Here is a 21,541-nt window from a genome sequence, read left to right on the forward strand (position 1 = left end):
CCTCTGTCTTCAGCTCAGGTCATGATCCCAGGGTCCTAGGATTGAGCCCCGCATCCAGCTCTGCTCAGCAGGGGGCCTGCTTGTCCCTCTGCTCCTCCCCTCACTTGTTCCTTCTCATTCTCTGTCTCTCTCTCAAATAAATAAATTAATTTACAAATAAATAAAGATAAAGAAATCTTTAATCTTTAAGATCCCATTCCATTTTCAAAAATGTAAAAAACAAAACAACCAAACCAAACCAAACAAAAAAATCTTGGTTAGTTCTTTTTTAAAAAAAGAACTTAAACTTTAGGACATTAGGTTTGTTAAGTTTTGGACAAAATGAGCAAATATCCAGCAAACGTCCAGCACTTACTCCAAAACTGTCCTTTCTGCAGGCAAGACAGACAGCACCAATCGACAGGGATGGCAGACAGCACCAATCAATCCAACCAGTGGGGATATCCCTTCCCAATGAGCAGACAGATATTAAAAATCCCTCTCCACACCATGTTCCAGGCAGCCAGTAGGAATTGATTCCTCTTGACAAAGGAGCTGAAACCTCTTTGCCAACCCAGATCTCAAACATGACCTCCAGAAATTCCTGAAACCATTGGAAATGACTCAGAATATTTCCCTCAGGGAATCTGATCCTGCTGAATCGTCTTCTTCCCTGCTAACCTGCCCCCACCACTCTCGCTATTCCAGAGGGATTTGGAGTCCTTCTGCCCATCCCCCCTCCTTTTTACAGAAAAAGAAACTGAAGCCCCAGAGATTAAAAGACTTCTCAAGGTCACAGGATGAATTTGCATCGAAGTCATGGTAGTGAAATAGAGTGGCTTGAGAGAGGCGGTTCTGGGATCAGATAGGCCTGGGAGAAATTTCTCCCTGGCATCTTACCAGCTGGGTGATCTTATCTCCGGTGTGCTGGTTTCTTCCTCTACAAAATAGGGCTGTTTGCAATGCCTAGTTCCAAGAGGTTTGGGAGAATCCAACCAGCGTGGTCTTGATTGTGGGAGCTGTCCAGTTCGCCCCCAAGAGCCCAAGTCCCAACAAGGCAAAGAGCCGAAGGGCTAGCGCTGTTTCCTTTCCAATACACTTCAAGGAGAAGCTTGGTAAACATCCAGGCTGTTTTCAGCCCCTCGGTGGAGTAGGTGAGATCACAGATCTCCGGGCCCGCTTGGAAGCCTCAGACAGGGACTGTGGGCAACGTCTCGTGAGATCACGTAGGGGAGGAACGCGTGCATCCCACAGTAGGGGCGCAACAAATGCAGCCATGGTTTCCCAACAGAGCATTGGGAGAGCCCGCTGCTCTCCGTGGGAGCGCAGGGAAGCTGAGGCTTGGGCACCAGATGAATCTGCTTTCAGCTCTACCTCCGCCACTTTGAAGCTACGCGACCCCGGGTGGGTCATCTCCCCTCCAGGGCCCTATCTGCAAAATGACTTCAGGAAATTCAACACGTGGGCTTGGGGAGAAAACCCGATGAAGCAATAAATGTAGAAGGCAGGCCAGCGAGAGTTACAGTACTCTAAGTGGTCATGGTGACACCAAGAGTTAATTTTTATTGATCCTGATGGGTGTCGTTTGCTGTCCTACACGCTTTACACGAAGCGAATTATAAAGTGCTGCTGTTAATAATGAGGATGATTAAGCAACTTAACAAAGACCAACCTAACCTTGTTCTGCGGGACTCAGAGGCCCCCACCCTGGGGGCAGAGACCAGGACCCAGACTCTGTATCCGATCCCCTCCCCCTCGGCAGGCGGAGACGTGTTTGAAATAAAGTTTATTGAAGTTTCTGTCGGTATTTACATATGATACACGGCAAATAACAGAGCCAGGCCCCCCCACCCCACCCCTTCCCCACCCCGAGCCCCCCTCCCCCCAGCCTCGTTAAAAATCGCTGCGTAAAGACAGGTTAACTGCTGCGGTCCCCCCTCCCCCCTCCCACCTAAGATGCAAACTAAAAGCCCCCGTCCCTCCCCTGCCCCCTCCCCCCACCCCGGGGGCTTTTCTGGTTTCGTGTACAACACTGTGCTACCTCGCCCCCGCCCCCCAATGGGGGGAAGGGCGAGTTTCTGGTGACCTTCCCCCCAAATCTGTCCAAGGGGGCGGACGGACCCTTGAAAGAGGCCAGAGTTGGGGGTCTAAGATGGGAAGGGGGACTTCAATGAGGGGGAGTGCCAGAAAATGGAAGACTTCGAGGTTTGGGGGGTTTGGACCCCCGCTACTGCCTCTCCCTCCCCCGACGGGGCCTCGAGGGGGAAGAGGCCGGCACAGGTGTGGAAATGGCACGGAGGAATTCCCTCCACCCTAGGGTCTCCAGCCCTATTGTGTGGCGTGCGGGGCTAGATGCACCTAGAGGCTTTGGGTGAGCGGAAGGAAGGAGGAAGGGAGAACGAGCTCGAAGAAGAAGAGAAAGAAAAAGAAGCCAAGGGCAGCTGAGAAAGCAAGGAGATCCTTCCGATGGCGCCCCCTGAAAGGCAGGTGACCTTCAGGAGGCCGAGAAGAGTCCAGCCGGTGAGGAAGAATGGGACCTCCCAGGGGAGTAGAGAACTGAGTTGGGGGAGGGGAGACACCGAGTTGAGCACGCCCCGGCCTCCAGCCTCCCACCCGACCCTCAGCTGAGGGCGCAGCAAAAAGACAGCCCGCTGCACCCGCCCGCCCAGAAGATCCGGAGATGAGATTGGGCGGGGAAATAGAGAAGTCGGGGCCGAGGCGAGAAGAGGCTAGTTGGCATTCCAGGCGGCTGCCCAACCTACTCTCCAGCCGCAGGCTGCGGGGCTCAGGGTGGGTGGGCGCCTGCACCGCTGGCCCCCAGCGTGCAGTGCGCGGGGCAGGGAAACCCGCCGCCGGGCGCTGGAGGGGAGGGGAGGGTCAGAGGGAGGGGGCGGAACCAGGGAGAAACTGGGGGCCCTCTGCGAGTGGCTGGGACGGAGGAGGTCGAGAGACCCCGAAGGGGGAAGGAGCCCTTGGAAAGTATAGGGACCAGCACGGAGGCGCGGGGCCACCGGGAAGAGGGCGGGGCTAAAGCGTGCGCAGCATGGGGGGGGGGCGGGGTAGTGAAGTTCTGAGGGAGGGAGTGGAGCCCTGGGGCCTAGAGACCCCCAAGGGGAGAGGTGGAGGAGGAGGAGGAGGAGGGGAAGGAGAAGGGAGAGCCGAGGGGCGGGCCTCAGCAGGGCGAGGTGGAGATGTGCAGGTGGTCCGGGTACTTGATGGCGGGAGGGTAGTTCTGCGTCATCTGGATGGAGACGTCGCTGGAGATGTCGGAGGGGCTGCGGCCGCGGCGCCACGCCTCGGGCTGCAGAAACTGGCCCGAGTAGTCGGAGCAGTCGCTGAGGCGCGGGCGGTAGAAGGCCGGGTGCGGGCGGTACATCTCCTCCTCCGCGTAGCGCTTGGTGAACAAGTACACGGACATCACGCCGGCCCCCTGTGGCAATGCGGGGTCAGGGTCCCAGAGGCTGGCCCCGAGCTCCCAAGGACCCCAAGACTCCAGACCCACCCCCCAGGCCCTCCTCTCTCAGACTCAAGAGTCCAAACCCCTCCTCCCTCATTCCCTGGAGTCCAAACCCCCAGCCCCCTCCTCCCTCAGACCAGGAGTCCAGACCCTCAATCCCTCCTCCCTCAGACCCAGGAGTGAGTCCAGGCCCCAGCCCCTCCCCCACACCAGGACCCCAGAAGTTGGGAGCTGCCAGACCCTCCTCCAGGACCAAGGGTTACGTCCTCAGTCACCACCTCCCTTTTAAATCCATCATCTATGCCCCCAGTTTCCTCTTCCTCCTGAGCCCAGGAATGAGCCTCCCTCCTCCAGACCAGTCTCCATTCCTGTCTGGGCCCCACAGACATCACCTCTTTGAGGAGGAAGGAGGAAGCGGCGAAGGCAAAAGACCACCCATAGCGATAGTGGAAATACTGCTCAGAGCTGCTGGGCCTGTTCATGACCTCGTCGTTGATGCTGGAAATGTAGAGAACCAAGCCCACCACCAAGGAGAGGCCTGGGGAGCAGAGAGTGCCCTTGGTATCTTAGCAGAGGGTCCCTCTCTCCAGCCCCAGCCCCTCCCCCATCTCACCACCATCCCCTCCCCTTTCCTCCCTGCTCAGTCCTGAACTAAATCCATTTTTTGAAACCTTTTTGTGTGCTGGGCCTTGGCCGGATGCAGGGATTCTGGAGACAATGAACTTTCTCTTCCCCCCTCCCCTAATCTACAGTCCAGGAGTTCACAGGCAATTGGGGAAGGCAACTAGGGACACTGGTGGGTAGTCACATAAATGGTGATATGCGCAGTCAGGGAAGTAGCAGCACAGAATCCTGTGGGTCCAGGAGAGACACCAACCCACCTAGGGGACGGGCAGGGATGGTGGGGGTGGTGCAGGGGAAGTCAAGGAAAGCTTCCTGGAAGAAGGGCCTTTGTCCAAGTCCTAAAGGATGAGGCCTGGGGAGAAGAATACACAGTTATACCACGCTAGCCAGAGGGAACAGCGTGGCCAAAGGGTTGGAGAGGGAGCACCGAACTGATCCATCCATATAGCCAGAACACCGGCCCCAGCCACAAAATATGAGGCCAGAGAAAGGGGCAGAGACACGGCCATAATGGGCCTCAAATGCCAAGGGCACTAGGGAGCCATGGAAGGTCTGGAGCAGAGGAAGGGCAGGTTCAGTTCAGAGTGTTAGAAGAACCCTTGTAGGATGGTTGGTTCTGGGAAGAGAATGAAGAGAGAGACTAGTTGTGACATGCCAGGGGGACGAGGATGAGGCCCAAGTTGAAACTGGATAATAGCCACAACGTCAGTAATAATATTAATAAAACAAGAGCAACTGCTCGTTTAGGTCTTGCCCTGTACCAGGCACTGTTCTCAGTGCTGTGTATGTATCAGCTTCTTCAAACCTCCCAGCCACCCCTCCAGTGGGTATCATTTTTATCAACACTGACAGCTGAGGGAACAGAGGCACAAGAAGAAGGTGCAGAGGAGATGTCTGCATTGAGAAATTGTTAAGAGGCAACTACCACTTCTTCAAGCTGAACCTCTTTTAAGCAGCAGCCATACCAAGTGTGGCTTAAGGAGGTGATCAGGTGTCCTACCCTAAATCAATCCAAGTCATCCCCATCGGCATCATCCCCCAGAATCCGACAAATAAACACTTGTGTGCCCCTTGCAATCTGTATTCCTTCCACTGCCTGCAACAGGGGTCGGCCAACGACGGCCCATGGGCTCCATCCAGGCCACCCCCTGCCTTTGTATGGCCTGCGAGCTAAGAATGGCTTTTCTGTGATTAAACTGTCGGAAAAAAAATCAAAAGAAGAGTGGTATTTTGTGGCATGTAAAAAGTATATGAGTTTCATTTGGCAGTTCCTCCAAGTGTTAAAGATAGAATTACCACATGACCCAGCGATTCCCCTGCTAGGTATCTCCACCCGAGAGAATAGGAAACATATGTTCACACAAAAACTTTGCATGAATGTTTGTAGCAGCATTCTTCATAATAGCCGAAAAGTGGAAACAACCCAAGTGTCTATCAACTAAATGGATAAACAAAATGTGGGATAGCCGTATAAAGGAATATTATTCAGCCAAAAAAAGGAATGCAATACTGATTTATACTGCCACATGGATGAACTCAGAAAATAAGCTCAAAGAAAGAAGGCAGATACATAGTGTATGATTCCATTTATATGCCATGTCGAAAATAGGCGAATCCATAGAGAGAGAAAGTGGAATAGTGGTTGCCAAGGAGCGGGGTGGAGGGGAGATTCCCACTAGCTGTCGCTAAAGGGTATGAGGTTTCTTGCTGGGGTGATGAAAATGTTGTGAAGTCAGGCCCCAGGGGTGGTCCCACAACCTGGCAAATATACCACAACCACCGAATTCTGTGAACTTCATGTTTTGACCATGGTAGTATCTCGGCTTGCAAAGTATATGGATTCCTCATGTCAGGGTGTGTAAATAAAATGTTACTGGGGGCCTCTGGGGGGCTCAGTCATTCGGCGTCTCTCTTCCTGCCTTCGGCTCAGGTCATGATCTCAGGGTCCTGGGAGGGAGCCTGCTTCTCCCTCTCTGCCTGCCGCTCCTCCTGCTTGTACTCGCTCTCCCTCTCTCTGACAAATAAATAAGTAAAATCTTTAAAAAAAAGTTTCACAGCATATTCTTCTGATGAGGCTGGGGTAATGAGGAAATGAGCTGTTCTGCGTTGCTGGTGGAAATGCAAAATGGCCCAGCCCCAGTGAGAGGGCATCTGGCCATGCCTGTCAATACCGTGCAGGGGTCGGCCCTTCAACTCCGCCATCTAACCTATAGTAATGACCCTGGAGCTCTCTGTCCATCCATGCAAAAGGACACAGATGCATGCTAATCCATGTCATTACCCGGAACTACAAAACCCTTGGAATGACCTACAGGAACTTACACAGAGGATTAGTGGGACAGACTGGGAAACATCACGGAGCAGAGGACCGTGTCACTGTGAAATGAGAATGAGCAAGGTTCCTGGGAACTGGAGTGGAGCTCAATGATAGTCCCAGACTCTGTTACTCGGTTTAAAAGAAAAAGTAACACTCAAAAGAGTATACAGGATGCTAGCTCTTAAGCAAATAAATAAGTAAAATAAAATACAAATGGGCATCTGCTTATTTTTGCAGAAAGAGACACAGTAAGGAAAGCAAACGAATGAGGCTGGTCACCTACAGGAGCTGGAAGGGAAGAGAGGGAGGGACGCTCCTAGGAAGGGAGCGGTGCTCTTCTGAGTACATATTTTTGCATGATTTGGACCCTTGGAAGAATGCTCAGCGTTTATACATTTAGAAGCTAAGATCAACAAGGATGGGGACAGAAAGTCTAAAGTTGGATACCAACAAAAATAAACATAGCTAATTTTCTATCAAATGATGATACCACCCCAGGAAGGGGTAAAAGTATTCTAGTAACTCTTGGATACAGTACTTTGATTACATTTCACTTTAAAGACAAAAGATCCGCAAAGAAACCTTGAACCTTACTTCTTTCTGGGAGAGCAGCTTAGAGGCAGCAGCCCTTAAGCAGTTGTAGGGCTGAGCACATTTGCAAATATACTGATATTTAGGGAGCTGGATTCTGGTGCTAAAAAAGGGAAGACACAGATCAGAATGGCCCAAGATGAAGAAAACCCCGGATGTCAGTAGCAATGAGCATACTTAGCGCCCGGCTTTTGGTCTCTAACAGCATTCCCCACTAAATAAGAAGCAAGGGCTTCCAGAAGAAATCGCTCATTTGAAGCCTGGGGAGAGGCAGTAAAATTGTACTTGGGCCACAAAGGAAGGAAAAACTCAAAAAATGAGAGGGACACATCAGAAGAGGATGCAGGGACTAGTTTGAAAGGGGATCCCTGATCCAACTAGGGACAAGTGGAAGAACAAAAGGAATAATGGAAGTAAGGCCCGTAGCGGGGTACCTGCATGACTCAATTTTGGCTCAGGTCATGATCCCAGGATTGTAGAATTAAGCCCCAGGGATGGGCCCCATGCTCGGTGGGGAGTCTGCTTTTCTCCCTCTTCCTCTGCCCATCCCACTCAGTGTGGATGCTCACGTATGCACCACACTGTCTCTAAAACAAATCAATAGTGGCTCAGTAGGCTAAGTGGCTGCCTCTGGCTCAGGTCATGAGCCCAGGGTCCTGGGGTCAAGCCCCACATTGGGCTCTCTGCTCAGCAGGGAGCCTTCTCCCTCTGCCTGGTGCTCCCCCGCTTGAGTGAGCTCTCTCTCTCTCTCTGGCAAATTAATAAATAAAATCTTAAAAAAAGAAAAGAAACAGCATAGAACGTGCTGAATTTTTAAAAAATGTGAACCCATACTGACATCCTTTTTAAAAATAAATAATAAAACAAAAGAGAAAAGTCTTCTTTTTGGGGGTATACATGTAGATGGAACAGCAGATTTACAAAACACCATTTCGCAACCCTACAAGTAATCTTAGGATCCCAGCCAGCACCGTCAATGGCATTAAATCATGTTATATCTGTCTATATGCCCGACAGAACCTTCCCCTGGAATATCTATTAATTATAAAGAGATTTTCTTTTAGACCCCCTTTATCATAAAGGAACCTAACATCCCATCTCAGGCAAGCGACTAGAACTAATGCCACTAAAAGCGGGGCAGACAGATACTGTTCACTCCTGACGCGAGCCTGCCGTGACTCCATTTACGTAGGATTCCTGCTGAAAATGTGTAACCCGAATCCATTCCTAAGAAAACCATGGGCATTCTACTAGACGACTGGCCGCTCTCTTCAAAAAAAAAGCCAACATCAAAGATATTTCTTTTTTAAAAAGGCGCAGGCGCTCCATAAAAGATAAAAGGCCACAAAAGAGACAGGACAAAGACATACAAAGCATGATCCTAGATCGGATACTGAATGGGGGGAAAATGACTCTAAGAGACAACACTGGGACAATTGGTGAAATCTGAGTATGGACTGTGCTTTAGCTATAAGATTGGACAAATATCAAACTTCCTGAATTTGGTTATTACACCGTGGTGAGAAGAGGGAGTACACTTGTTTTTAGGAGATACTTGCTGAAGTATTTAGGAGTGAGGTGTTTGTAACTTATGTTCCAGTGGTTCATAAACTTATGTCTGTAAATATCTCAGATACGATATATACACTTACAGATACATATATACATAGAGAGAGAGAGAGAGAAAGCAAATGTGGCAAAATATTAAAATTTGGTCCAGATGAAGGGTATATGAGAGTTCACTGTTTTATTTTTGCAACTTTTCTGTAGGTTTAAAATCTTTCCCCCAAATTTCAATAGAATGGGGGAGGGTTTTACCTTCCCAAGGTACCAAAGCATTACCTGGCAAACCACATATTAACTGGAAAGAGGAAAATGTGCCTTATCAATGAACAGCCCCCATGGTCACCACTTTTATTAAGGGTTCCGACGTGATCAAGTTTCTACCTGACAGTCTTTGTCACCTGAAGGGCTGGGATATAAGGAGCAGGCACCAGCTCTGCCTCTGTTTGCTTGCCAAACCTGTCTAACCCAAATCTAATAAAGCCTCTAGTCTAGACAGAACTTGCAGGTTAGAAAACACAAGGAAACAGGAGCAAATCAAATGATGCCTAGTCAAACCAACCTAGGATGTGGGGCATTCTACATGAGGCCCTGGCCTCCAGTCTTCAAAAGGACAATGACGGGGGCCAAGCTGGTAACACCTGAACCAGTGATCATCCTTAACATCTCAGGAAGAGCCAACCAGGCATTCTTATGTGTCTGCATGCTGTGCGGTAGGATGTAAACAGCACCCCCTATCTATGAAGTATTTTTGGCCTCCAAAAAAGCACCCCAAAATAGAAACAAAACCCACAAATCTGGATTGGGTCAACAGCAGTTTTATAAGAAAACAGAGGGTTGATTGAGTACCTTGCACCACAACAGAGGAGAGAGAGAGCACAGTGAGAAAACTCAAAGGTGTGGGCATTCTACAAGACAAACGACCAGATTTCTTCAACAAATAAATGGCAAGGAACCAATAGGGGAGAGACTATTATAGATTAAAAGAGGCTTCCGAGATCTATCAGCTAAATGCACAAGTGGAATTTGAAACCTGATTTGCAACAAACTAATTGTAAAAAAGCATTTATTTATGAGACAAGGGGAGGAAGTTGAGCATTGACTAGGTATTAAATGATATTAAGTAGCTGCTCTTAATTGTTTGGGCATGATGGCTATGTTAAATAACAAAGTACTTATTTCTCAGGGATATACTGGAATATTTGTGCATAAAATGATTTAATGGTTGAGTCTGCCTTAAAATAATGTACTGAAGTACAGAAGGGAGATACGGCAGTATGACTAAAAAAAGATTCGCCATATGTTGATAACTACTGAAACTGAGGGAAGGATACATGGGATTTCATTTATTTATACTATTCCTTCTATATTTTTGTAATGCAATTCATTTTAGAAGTCAGTGTTGTAAAAAAGAAAATAGTGGGGGAACTAGTCTAGAGTAAAGGAGACGTGAACTAAATGCCGTGTGTGAACCAAGTCTGAATCTCAGTGGTGGTGGTGGTGGGGGGGAGCTATAAAAGGCATTCTTTAAACAATGGGACAGTCTGAAAATGGGATAAATTATACTATGGAACTATGGCAAAATTTCTTGGTATGATAATGGCATTGTAGGAGAAGAATGTCCTTCCTCTTCAGAGATGCATACTACAGTGTTTATAAATTAACAGTCATGACGCCTGTGACTTATTTTGAAATAGTAAAGACCCAAAAAAGTACATGTGGAGAGAAAGAGAAAGAGAGAAGGAGGGAGGGGTGCCTGGGTGGCTCCATGGATTAAAGCCACTGCCTTTGGCTCAGGTCATGATTTCAGGGTCCTGGGATCGAGCCCCACATCGGGCACTCTGCTCAATGGAGAGCCTGCTTCCTCCTCTCTCTCTGTCAAATAAATAAATAAAATATTTTTTTAAAAAGAGAGAGAAGGGGCGCCTGGGTGGCTCAGTGGGTTAAGCCGCTGCCTTCGGCTCAGGTCATGATCTCAGGGTCCTGGGATCAAGTCCCACATCGGGCTCTCTGCTCAGCAGGGAGCCTGCTTCCTTCTCTCTCTCTCTCTCTCTCTGCCTGCCTCTCAGTGTACTTGTAATTTCTCTCTGTCAAATAAATAAATCTTAAAAAAAAAAAAAAAAGAGAGAGAGAAAAGGAGGGAGAATATGGCAAAAATATCAGCAAAATGCAGGATTTAGGTGGAGGAAGGTAGGCTAGTGCTCATTGCACTATTTTATCAATTTCAAAGTTTTCATTAAAACACTGGAGCGATTGAGATAAAATAATGCCCCCATCACTCTCTCCACCAGAATACTTGGAACTAGCCTATTATTTCCTCCTGCACCCCTACCATCTAGCACAAGATCCAACACGTACTAAACACCAGTTGAATGGATAAGTGTACCTACCAAGCAACTGGGGCTTCTGGAAAAGATCGTTAATTGCTTCCCCTTTTTGAACCCATGCTAAATCCCACCATTCCTTCATTTTCTCTAAGAATTAACCTTTCCTTGCTCTGAACTTCCATAGCACTTTCAGTTTCTAGTATTCCATGATTTTGATATTCAAGAAGAGAGGGTCCACAAAGTATTACGTGATGGAAAAGCATCTGAGATAGGTCTAGAAAGATGAGCAGGTTTAAAGAAAAGAAGGAATCCCACAGTCCACACTCACTCAGGTACCCTAGTCCAATGCAGGGGAGTCATCCTGATTTTACTCTCTCTCTCATCCAGCAAAGATGTTCAGTCATCATGTCAAGTCCATTTTACTTCCTCCATCTCATGAATCAACACTCTTCTTGCAACCATAAGTTTTCTCAACCAGTTAAAACTTACTTTATATGCTTTTACCATTACCCCTAAATCCTTGTCCCCCTGCTTTAGATCCTGGTTCTTTCTAAAACCCAAACAAACTCAATCCTTCTCTTATCAAAATTCTTCCTTGGGGCAGGGTGGGGGGGGGCGGGCAGACTCAGTCAGTTAAGCGTCTGCCTTTGGCTTAGGTTATGATCCCAGGATCCTGGAATCCAGCCCCACTTCAGGCTCCCTGCTCAGCGAGAAGACTGCTTCTCCCTCTTCCTCTCCCACTGCCCCTGCTTATGCCTTCTTGCTCTCTCTGTCAAATAAGTAAATAAAATCTTAAAAAAGAAAAAAAAATTCTTCCTTGGCTCCTTACTGACCAGAGGAGGTTTTTCATTCTTCCGCCTGACATTCTAGACTCTTTGATCTGATTCCTGCTAACCACCCAAACACACACCTTAAACTCCATATTTCACATTGTAGTTCTAAGTAACAGTCTCTGCCAGGTGAATCAGGGACAAGAGTTGATAAGGAAACAAATATTTCCAAAGAGAAAGAACGTTTGCTGTTCTTTGTTGCTTTTGCTTTTATTTTTAGTAATTGAAAATCACATGAAAACAATCACAAAAGGTAAGTTATTCTTGCCATTCTTTCTTTTTCTTGGACATTTTATAGTAGCTCTGGTTCTCCAAAAATAATCTTCTTTCCCCCTTTTACTCTTTTCCTCTTTTTCTCCCTCCTTTCTCCCTTCCTTTCTCTGTAATCCAACTCCTACTCCCTCTTCCCCCTCACCCCACCTCTGTTTCAGAATTGCACAGTAGGCAAGAATCACCTACATTCCAGGCTGAATAGAAACAGCCCAGCCTTAGAACAATAGGATTTCAGCACCATGGAGAGCTGCACATGCATCTACCTGTGTTCCATACTTTCTGGGGCATTAACAGATGCTGGAACTTCCACCTCCATACAAGACACTATTCTTTCCTCACTTGAAAAATTCTCCCTCACCCTTTCAGCTTCATCTACTCAGACGTCACCTCCTCTTGGAAGCCCTCCTAAGTCATTCCCCCCTCTCCACCACCCGACTGTGCCAAGTGAATGCATCCTCCCCTTTTCCAGAATGCCCTAAGTTGTCCTTATCACTCCTCTCTTATACAAATACTTCAATGTGTACTTTGTACCACCAATTCATCTAGGCTCTGCAGACACAAATAAGAGCATGCTTGTAAAGTTCCATATTTGTCAGAGTTTACATTCTAGCAGGAGACGGAAAACGTGTAACATGACAATAACTATGAATAAAATACAAAGCATGCAAACTGATGGTATAACGTGGACAAGGCAACATTACATACTGTGGTCACAGAAAGAAACCCTGAAGAGAGAAAGTTTGAGCCCTTTGAGTATCAGGAGGAAGAGACTTCCAGGCATGGAGGGCTAATGAGTGTAAAGTCTTCATGTGGGGCTGAGATGAGCGTTTTCAAGGAATAGAAGGAGGCCAGTGTGGCTGAGGTTGTAAGCAATGGAGAGAGTGTTAGTGGGTTAGGAAATGAGGTCAGAGATCTGAGCATTAACTAAATCCTAGAAAACCTTGTAAGCTAGCATGGAGAGTTTGCCCACGTGCAGTGGGATTGAAGCAGGTGTGTAGTTTTGATGGACAGGTGGCTGGGGCTGTTCTGTCATTGACTGGATTGAGCATTCACCTAGGATTCAGCCACATAGTCAGTGCTCAGTGCAGAGCCACACAATGTAGGATGTCTGTGTAAATGCTTGAGGAGCAAATGAAAGTGCACATGCAAAGGACGTGTTGAGGGCCAGAGGTTAGGACAGGATTTGCATGGGAAACCTGCTTCTTCTGACCTGGAAAAAGAAAGTCAATGTCATTCCAGCCTCCTCCCTGCTTCTCTTGCCAACCATATCCAGCCAGTCATCTGGTTCCATTGATTCTTCTGTCAATATCCTTCTCTGTCAAAGCCATCCACTTGCTTTTATCTTTCCAGCCCCAGCCCCAGCTACTCATACCCACACCACTGCATTAAGCTTCCTCCTTGGTTTGCCCATTCCCCATCTCTTTCCTGCTCGTCCATCCCTGAAGATGCTTAAATCCCAGGTGAGACCCTGTTCCTCCTCTGCCCCAACCCTCCCACCCCTTTCTTCAGAACTGAATGCCAATGCCACTATCTACCAGCCCTTAGGCAACTCCTGTCTCTCTCTCCAAGTCTTGGGAACATGAACTGATTAGACTAGATTATTCTGTTCCCAGATCTAAGATGCAGTTACTGTCATCCTTCCCTTTCCATTTAAATCTCCTTCATTTTTTGGGTGCCTGGGGGCTCAGTTGGTTAAGGGACTGCCTTCAGCTCAGGTCATGATCCTGAAGTCCCAGGATTGAGTTCCCACATGAGGCTCCCGGCTCAGCAGGAAGTCTGCTTCTCCCTACGACCCTTCTCCCTCTCACGCTCTCGCTCTCTCTCTCTCAATCTCCCAAATAAATAAAATCCTGAAAATATAAAAAAATCCCCTTCCTTTTTATGATTTTTTTAAAGTAGGCCCCACACCCAGCATGGAGCCCAATGCAGGGCTGGAACTCATGACAGGAGATCAAGACCTGAGCAGAGATCAAGAGTTGGATGCTCAAAAGACTGAGCCATCCAGGTGCCCCCCCCCATTCTTATGATATTTTAAAATTTTTTATTTCTTATTTACTACCCTATTTTTTAAGCAATCTCTACACTGTCAGGGTCGAACTCATGATCAAGAGTAGCTTGCTCTACTGATTGAGCCAACCAGGCCCCCCATATTTTGATGACGTTAATTGTGGTGGGGCAGCATAGTGCCACAGGGAAGGCCTGGGTGGGAATCCTGCTTCCACCATGGAGCAACTTAACCTCTGGGTGCTTCTGCTTCCTCACCTGGAGAATGACAACAACGACATCTGCCTTATGAAATAAAGACAAAGACTTCACGTAAAGCACTTAGAGCTTCCCCCAACCATGGCACTCAACCAAGTGTGTATTATTTTGGTTGCTGCTGTCACTACAACTATGAATGAACAAATGTATGTTTTTACTGAGCACGGGGTCAGCCCTTCACATCTGTGAGGAGACCAGGGGCTAGCAAACGACCACATATCCCGGCACGTGTTTTTGCATGGTTTTCGAACTAAGCATGGTTTTTACATCTGTAAAAGGTGCAGGGGGTTGGGGTGGAGGAAAAAACAAAGGAAGAAGAACTTTTCAGGGGCACCTGGGTGGCTCAGTGGGTTAAAGCCTCTGCCTTCGGCTCAGGTCATGATCCCCAGGTCCTGGGATTGAGCCCCACATCGGGCTCTCTGCTCAGTGGGGAGCCTGCTTCTGCCTTTTTCTCTCTACCTGCCTCTCAGCCTACTTGTGATCTCTCTCTGTCAAATAAATGAATAAAAAAAAAAAAAGGAAAAAAAAGAAGAACATTTCATGGTCATGAAAATTACATGGAATTCAAACTCCAGGGCCCATAGGCAGGGTCACTGGGACACAGCCACACCCATTGCTGCACCTCTGCTTCATTTCGAGTTATAATCCTACAGTTCACAAAGCCTGAAACACTTACTCTTCGGCCCTACACAGGTTTGCCAGCCCTAGACCAGGGTTTGTCCTCTAGACAACTCCATCAATGAAGGCTCCTTTCCCCTCTCCTTTCTCTGTAATTCAACTTCCACTCCCTCTCCTTTCTCACCCCACCTCTGTCTCAGGACTGCACAGTAGGCAAGAATCACCTACATGCTAGGCTGAATGGAAACAATCCAGCCTTAGAAAAATAGGGTTTTGGGACCATGGAGAGCCCATGCAGTTAAGGGGAAGAATTCGCACCCAGGTCTTTCTAGGTTCGCAGTAGCATGAACCATCAGTCACTACACCTCGGAACCATGAAAGCACGTGACAGACTCCTTGAAGTGGGATGCACGGGCCATAGTCTATGACATGAACTCGAGGAAGGGCTTCTAGAAGTAGGGTTCAATCCCCCTAAATTTCTCTACTGTTACATCAGAAGCCTGACATCCAGTCCTGACAGCACCACTGATCCTCAGTGTGGCCCTGGGACATCAGAGCCTGGAGGATCACAAGAGCGTGAGTTTGGGTTTGGGGATGTAAACACCCTCTGGACCAACCGCCCCTCCTCCACGAAGCTATGCTGCCCCTTCTGTGAACAGCAAACAATGGGATCTTCCCTCTACTGTTTTGGGTGGATTGAATTAGAGTCTCCCTGCTTCCTACCCTTGTCCCACTTTCTCTCTCTCTAGGCCACTATTTTTCGGTATGAAAAATGATGACACTTTTCTGCTCGACGCTCTGGGATGGTGATATCGTACGTGTCTTATTTTAGCTCCACACGCCATGATTCAAGTTTACTGGGAGGTTGCACCCTCGTTTCTCTGGAAAAGGTCTCGTCAGGGTAGGCTGGAGGCACAGGGGAGGTTTAGCTGGCTGAAGAGCAGGGACGTTCAACCCTTTGCCAATTCTAGAGAGGGACCTGGGTGTAGGCCCCAAGGGACAGTATGGAAGCCAGCTGGAAGCGGGGTTTGTTCATAAAATATCAACTGGATGAAAAGGACGTGACCGGAGTTGATGAAATGATGTTGAATTAATTTGAACGGAGTCAGAATGGACCGGATGGATGAGTTAAATGTGTTAGGCCTGGGCTGACCTGGCCTGACCTGAGCTGAGAGGGACCGAATTGGACCAGATAGTGCTGACACTGGAGGTGGGTGACGCCTGAGAAAGAACTCTGCTCAGGAGCTCAGGACACTCGGTTCCCCCCACCCACTCCCCCCCCCCCGCCCCTCCAGCTCAGGCTGGTGTCTTGGGCAACTCCCTGCACAACTGTGGGCCTCGGTGCCCCCGTTTAATCAAGTGAGTTCTAATAATAACTCGGCAGCAGAGATGTTACGGGAAGGGTGTGAGATCGCTCAGGCACAAGAGCCTCGTCTCTCAAAAGATAAAAGAAAAGACAAAGACTGAACAGTAGCTAATGACACGCAAGGTGACATATTCAGGATGAAGCATATGGACACAACTCACACTGAACCGCATAAAGAGGTAATAATAAGGTGGGCTGGAAGATGGACAGATGGACAGACACAGCCAGTCTAGTCACAGGGTAACGGTTGACTCTGAGTGGTGGATTCATGGGAGCCCACTCCAAAATGCTTTCCACTTTTCTGTTTGAAAATTTTTCAAATAAAATGTCGCACAGAAAATATAGAGCTTTGATGTATGTTAACTGCTAAAATATCAGGAGGGGTGAATGGCAAGTGTGTGGGCCCAGCTCTGTGTCTCCAAGGTCCCGTGGCCCTGAGCCACCGTCTGTTTGTACATCCGCACAATGGGACTGTAAGAGAATTTGTCTCACAGGGCTGTGGTATCAGAACGGAGCCTAATAAGCACCTAATAAATATTATTTAGAATGGGGTCCCCCCAGCAAGCTGTGAGATGGGTACTGCTATCTCCATTTCACAGAGAAGACAAGTGGCGCTCAGAGAGGTTGGGCAAACCCTCCAGGGTCACACAGCAAAGAAGTGGTTTTCTTAGTGGAGGAGGGACCACAGGTTCCCAGAACCGAAAACAGTCCCAGGCCCTAAGTCCTTTCCTTGAGCTCACCGGATAAGATGAAGAAGATGCCAGAAACGAAGGCCAGAATGGTCCTCTGCGGGCGGATGTGGCCAATGTTACTGATGACGAAGGCCGTGAACACTAGGAAGAGACTGACCATGGGAAATGGGGTGGCCGTGCGCACCGTCTCTGAAGGAAGGGTAAAGGGAGAGACAAGGGGTGAGGGGGGCCTCGGAGGGTGACACCTCCCCATTCCCCTGGCCACGCCTCTTGCATGGCCCCGCCCCTTAATGTGGCTCCTCCCCTTCCGGATACTTCATTGCTGACCCTTTCACCCAGGCCACACCCTTTAAATTGACACCCCCCCCCTTCCTGTGGACTCCACCCACTGCCCAGGCCCTGCTCCTTCAACCTGGCTCCTCCTCCTCATCCAACCACTGCACTTCCTCCCCGCCACCCCAACCCTTTCCTGGTGCTGCCCTTTCTCCCAGGACTCCCCCCTTTGTCGAGGCCCCCTGCTTCCCCTCACTCAGAATATTCTCCGTGTTTTCCGTCACCAAGTTGATCTCCGGTTCAAGGAAATACTCCGAGGCCACACAGCGACCCTTCTCCCGGCCTGGGGGTAAGAATTGAAAGCACAGCTAGATGAGGGGCAGGTGGCACCGTGGGGAGACCCCAGGTATATGAGGCTTGATCCAGGGATTACTGTCTATACTATTCTTGTGGGGGAAGGCGGGGCGGGTCACAGAAGGTCTGGGAGCTCCTTTTCTGAGCTTTTCTGGAGACCCATGGTTGGAGGACAGGACTGGAACTCCGGGTCCCAATGAGGAGGGGCTGTGGGCCAGAACTTCTGAAACCCTAAAGAGGATTGGCGGGAAGGGGGTTCCAAGGAGGAGGGTCTCTGGGGTCGCTGGAGGGCATGAATTCTTTATTCTGCCCATTCAACACTGGAACTATGCAGGGGACAAGCTCTGATGCTAGACTCTTGCTTCTAAGTGGGGACTCTCCAGGGATTAGGGGCTTGGCATGGGGGCTCTTAGATCCAGGAAATAAAGGGCTAGAAATCGGGTCTCCGGGTAGAAATTTGCCTCCCCAGGAGAGTAAACAGGGTCAGTTTCTGGATATCTAGACCCGAGGGATGGAAGTGTGGATAAGGACCCTCGGGTCCCAGGCAAGGCAAGGACAGTTGAATGGAGGACAGGTAGGGTCTGTACCTGCGAAGAAACAGACTCGCCAGAGGCCGGCATGCAGCGCCATCTTGACCTCCGTGGTCTGGTTCTGCGGCAGCACCGTTCCCTCCTCCATGTACAGCCAGTAATCAGTGCTGACCGCGATGCCCACGAGCAGCAGGCCACACGCACCAAACACGCTGCTCAGCAGGGTCAGGGCGCGGCTGCTGCAGTGACTCATCCTCAGCGGCGGGGGGCGCCCTGCGGGGCCTGAGACGCGAGAAGAAGCTGCGGCCTTGGAGAGCCCTGCTGGGACTAACTAGAGTCCCCAACTCCATGCAGCCACCTGGGACACCGACCCCAAGCCAGAGACACCATTTCATAAACTAAAACTTCTCAAATCTGACCTCCCTGCCCTAACCCATGACCGTATTTCTGGATTTGAACCAGTGACATCAACTGTTGACCCTCAACCCCAGAACTGGTCTTCCCAAACCTGACACTTGTTTCTGGCTCTCGGTCCTGATGAGAGACACCACACCGGATCCCAGACCCCAGGATCGGCCTTCCAACCCTAACCTGCAGCCCAGACCCACAGACTGAACCTTAGCTCCAACCATGTGCTGGACCTGGGTCCCAAACTTCATAACTATGAATAGGAACTCAGTTTCCATATTCTCAATGCCAGAAGTAGTCCCTCCAACTCTCACCTTGTGTCCTGATCAGAGACCTTAACCCTAGACACCAGACCTCCCCAGGATCCTTAACCTTGAGCCTGGGCTCAAAAACTATTACACCGATCAAGCATTTCAATACTGGAACCACACAGATTTCCCCAATGCTGCCTCCTGGCATCCTGGCCCCTTTCTTTTGGACTCTGTTAAATAACTACCAGAAATCCCCCAAGTAGGTTACTAACCAGAACCCTAAGCGTCCTACTAACCAAGGACCTACTAACCAAGACCTGAGCAGAGGTCTAAACCTAGGTGTAAACCCTTGGACTCTCATCTTGACCTTTAATAGTTAAGTCTAACACCAGGACTGTGACCCATGACCTTCTCACTTTGATCCTGTGCCTTGACTTTAATTTGGTACCTCAGTCTGAGATCGTGGCTCATGACTCAGATCTCAGGTTTCAGAACCTGAATTCCCCCCATCCCAGATCCAGGTAGGGCTCTGAACTTAGGATGCTGGGACTGTCCTGGATCCCAGGACACTGGGACCCTGGAGCCTGGATTTTGGCTAGAGATTCCAGAAAGTCAAAACCATGATCTGGGATCCCCTTCCCCTGCAACTCAGCACTCTAACCAGAGTACCCTAGGCCATCCTTGAAACTAGGGATCAGGGCTCTGAACCCTAAAATCCCAAATCAGGAAGCCCAGGATCTTCATCCTCCTCATCCCCTTGGCCATCACAAGATCCCCAAATTCCCTATCAGAGATTTTGGACTCCAATTTACATGCTAGGACTCCCAATTACAAAACTCTTTTCAACATCTCGCCTGGAACCCCTCTGACACCAGGCCCTCAAAACAGGAGATCCCCAGTTCATAGCTGTGGCCTTGCGAATTCCAGTCAAATATCTAGAGATTCTAACCCGGGAGCTCCTAATCTCTTATCTACCACGCTGACCGCCCCCCCCCCCCACAACTTTTCCCCAAACTGCACAATTCCAATTTGCAGGACTCAACTTGTCATCCCCATTCTATCTCATCCTATCTCAGCCAAAGACCATCCCTGAATACCAGTGATCCCCATCATCTTTTCTAACTATGAAGGTTAAGACCCCAAAACACTCCCCAACAATGCAGCCAAGACTTGACACCTGGCTAATCGTAATTCTCAGAGCCTTGAAACTCTGCCCCATGCCAGCAAAGATCTTGGCGTCAGACAACTTTCATCACCCCCGCCCCTCCCCCACACCTCGGCATCCAGAGCCCCCATCCCACCAGGCCCCACCCCCTAGCCTCCTGGAGGAGTCAGGGATCCGAGTTTGGCCGAGCTCTGACCGGCTTTTCCTCCCATCCCCCGTCCCAAGGCTTGACCGCCAGCTGCCTCCTGTTCCAGCCCGCTCAGCTCAGAAACAAGCATCGAAAACCCAGTCACCCCGATTGCCTAGTCCCAAGTAGCTGACCTCAGCTCCCCCCGTACCCGCCGCCCCCGCCCCCCCCCCCCCCCGGGCTCCTTGGACTCCCAGCTGGGACCTTGCCCCTTGACACCTTTCTACTTCCCCTTTGAAACCCCCTCCTTCGCTCGGATTCCGTCTCACTCCAAATGGCCCGCCCAGATCGCCTCATTCTCTTCCAGCCCTTCCTCCTTTGGGACCCTCCCCTAGGCCTGGAGCCACCTTCTTACCCTTCTTTATCTAATGCAATCTCTCCTAGATTCAGAGATTCGGATCCCAGGAGTCCCATTCTCCAAGCCCCAAGTCCAAACTCCGTCTCCCTCCAATCTCTTCAGGAACGTATTCCCCGTTTCTGGGGACCCCTTCTCAGACGTGTCCTGCTCTCACCGGGCCCGGGCCCTCCCCACTTCCTCCAGGACCGCCTCCCTCAAGGACCTGGCCGGCACCCTCCTCAAGGCCCACGATCCCTAAGACTCGGACATGAAGAGTCTTGGAGCCCCACTCCAGGACTCTAGGACCCCGTCCTCCCGGATTCCTTAGGCCCAATGTCCCCTCACCCCCCCCAATGCCTCCCGAACTCGGGCGTCCTGACCGACAGAATCCCACACCCCGGGGCCACTCAGACCCCTTTTAGCCCCAGCCCCCAGCTCCCAGCCACCTCAAGAGGAGCCCCCACTCCTTCCAGGACCCTCCCCTCGCGCTCACCTCGCTCAGGGCTGGGCGCACGCTCCGGGCCGCGGGCCCCGCAGCCGCATGACCGGCCCCGCGGCTTGCCCCGGCCGCCGCCGCCGCCACCGGGGTCGCCGATGCCCGCGCCCCCCGCCCCCGCCCCGGAGCCCGGCGTCCCGGCCCCCTCCCGGCCTCCCACCCCCCACCCCCCGCGCCCGCGGCCTCACTCGGCGGACGGCGCCGAGAGCTGGGACCCGCGGCCGCTCATTGGCTACTGAGGAGGAGGGGAGGGGCGGGGAGGGAGGGGGAGGCTGCAAGGAGGGAGGGAGATGGGCCTTGAGAATGGGGGAGGCAGGGAGGGAAGGAGAATAGAAACAGAGGCAGAGAGCCCGAGAGGGGCAGGGGCACCCTGAGAGGCAGACAGACAGAGCCGAGGATCTAGACTCCCACCGAGACCTCGAGGCTGAGGAATACTGAGACTCGCAGGTCTGGCGACTGGGGGAAACACAGAGGGGGCCTGAAAGAGACAGAGAGAGAGAAGGAGAGGCAGAGATCAGGTCTAAGACCCCGCTGTCCTCGGGCTCAGAGCTTCTGGGGCTCTGGAAGTGGACAGATCAGAGAGAGACAGAGAGACAGAGAGACAGGGAGACGCTCACAGGCCCTGGGCTGAGAGATGCTGA

General features: G+C 50.3%; 1 protein-coding gene across 1 annotated transcript; it reads right to left on the reverse strand.

The window, feature by feature from the left end:
* Positions 1 to 1,841: 1,841 nt before the first annotated feature.
* CACNG7 (calcium voltage-gated channel auxiliary subunit gamma 7) lies at positions 1,842 to 21,028 on the reverse strand. Its single transcript, XM_045076985.1, has 6 exons — positions 20,898 to 21,028; positions 18,114 to 18,338; positions 17,429 to 17,515; positions 16,948 to 17,088; positions 3,829 to 3,974; positions 1,842 to 3,409 (listed from the first exon to the last, which is right to left on the reverse strand). Exons 2-6 carry the CDS (start codon positions 18,307 to 18,309, stop codon positions 3,152 to 3,154), a joined length of 828 nt encoding a protein of 275 aa, XP_044932920.1. The 5' UTR covers positions 18,310 to 18,338; positions 20,898 to 21,028; the 3' UTR covers positions 1,842 to 3,151.
* Positions 21,029 to 21,541: the final 513 nt, after the last annotated feature.

This window comes from Mustela putorius, unplaced genomic scaffold (assembly GCF_011764305.1).
Source record: "Mustela putorius furo isolate JIRA1106 unplaced genomic scaffold, ASM1176430v1.1 tig00000196_pilon_pilon_pilon, whole genome shotgun sequence".
NCBI classification, from domain to species: domain Eukaryota; kingdom Metazoa; phylum Chordata; class Mammalia; order Carnivora; family Mustelidae; genus Mustela; species Mustela putorius.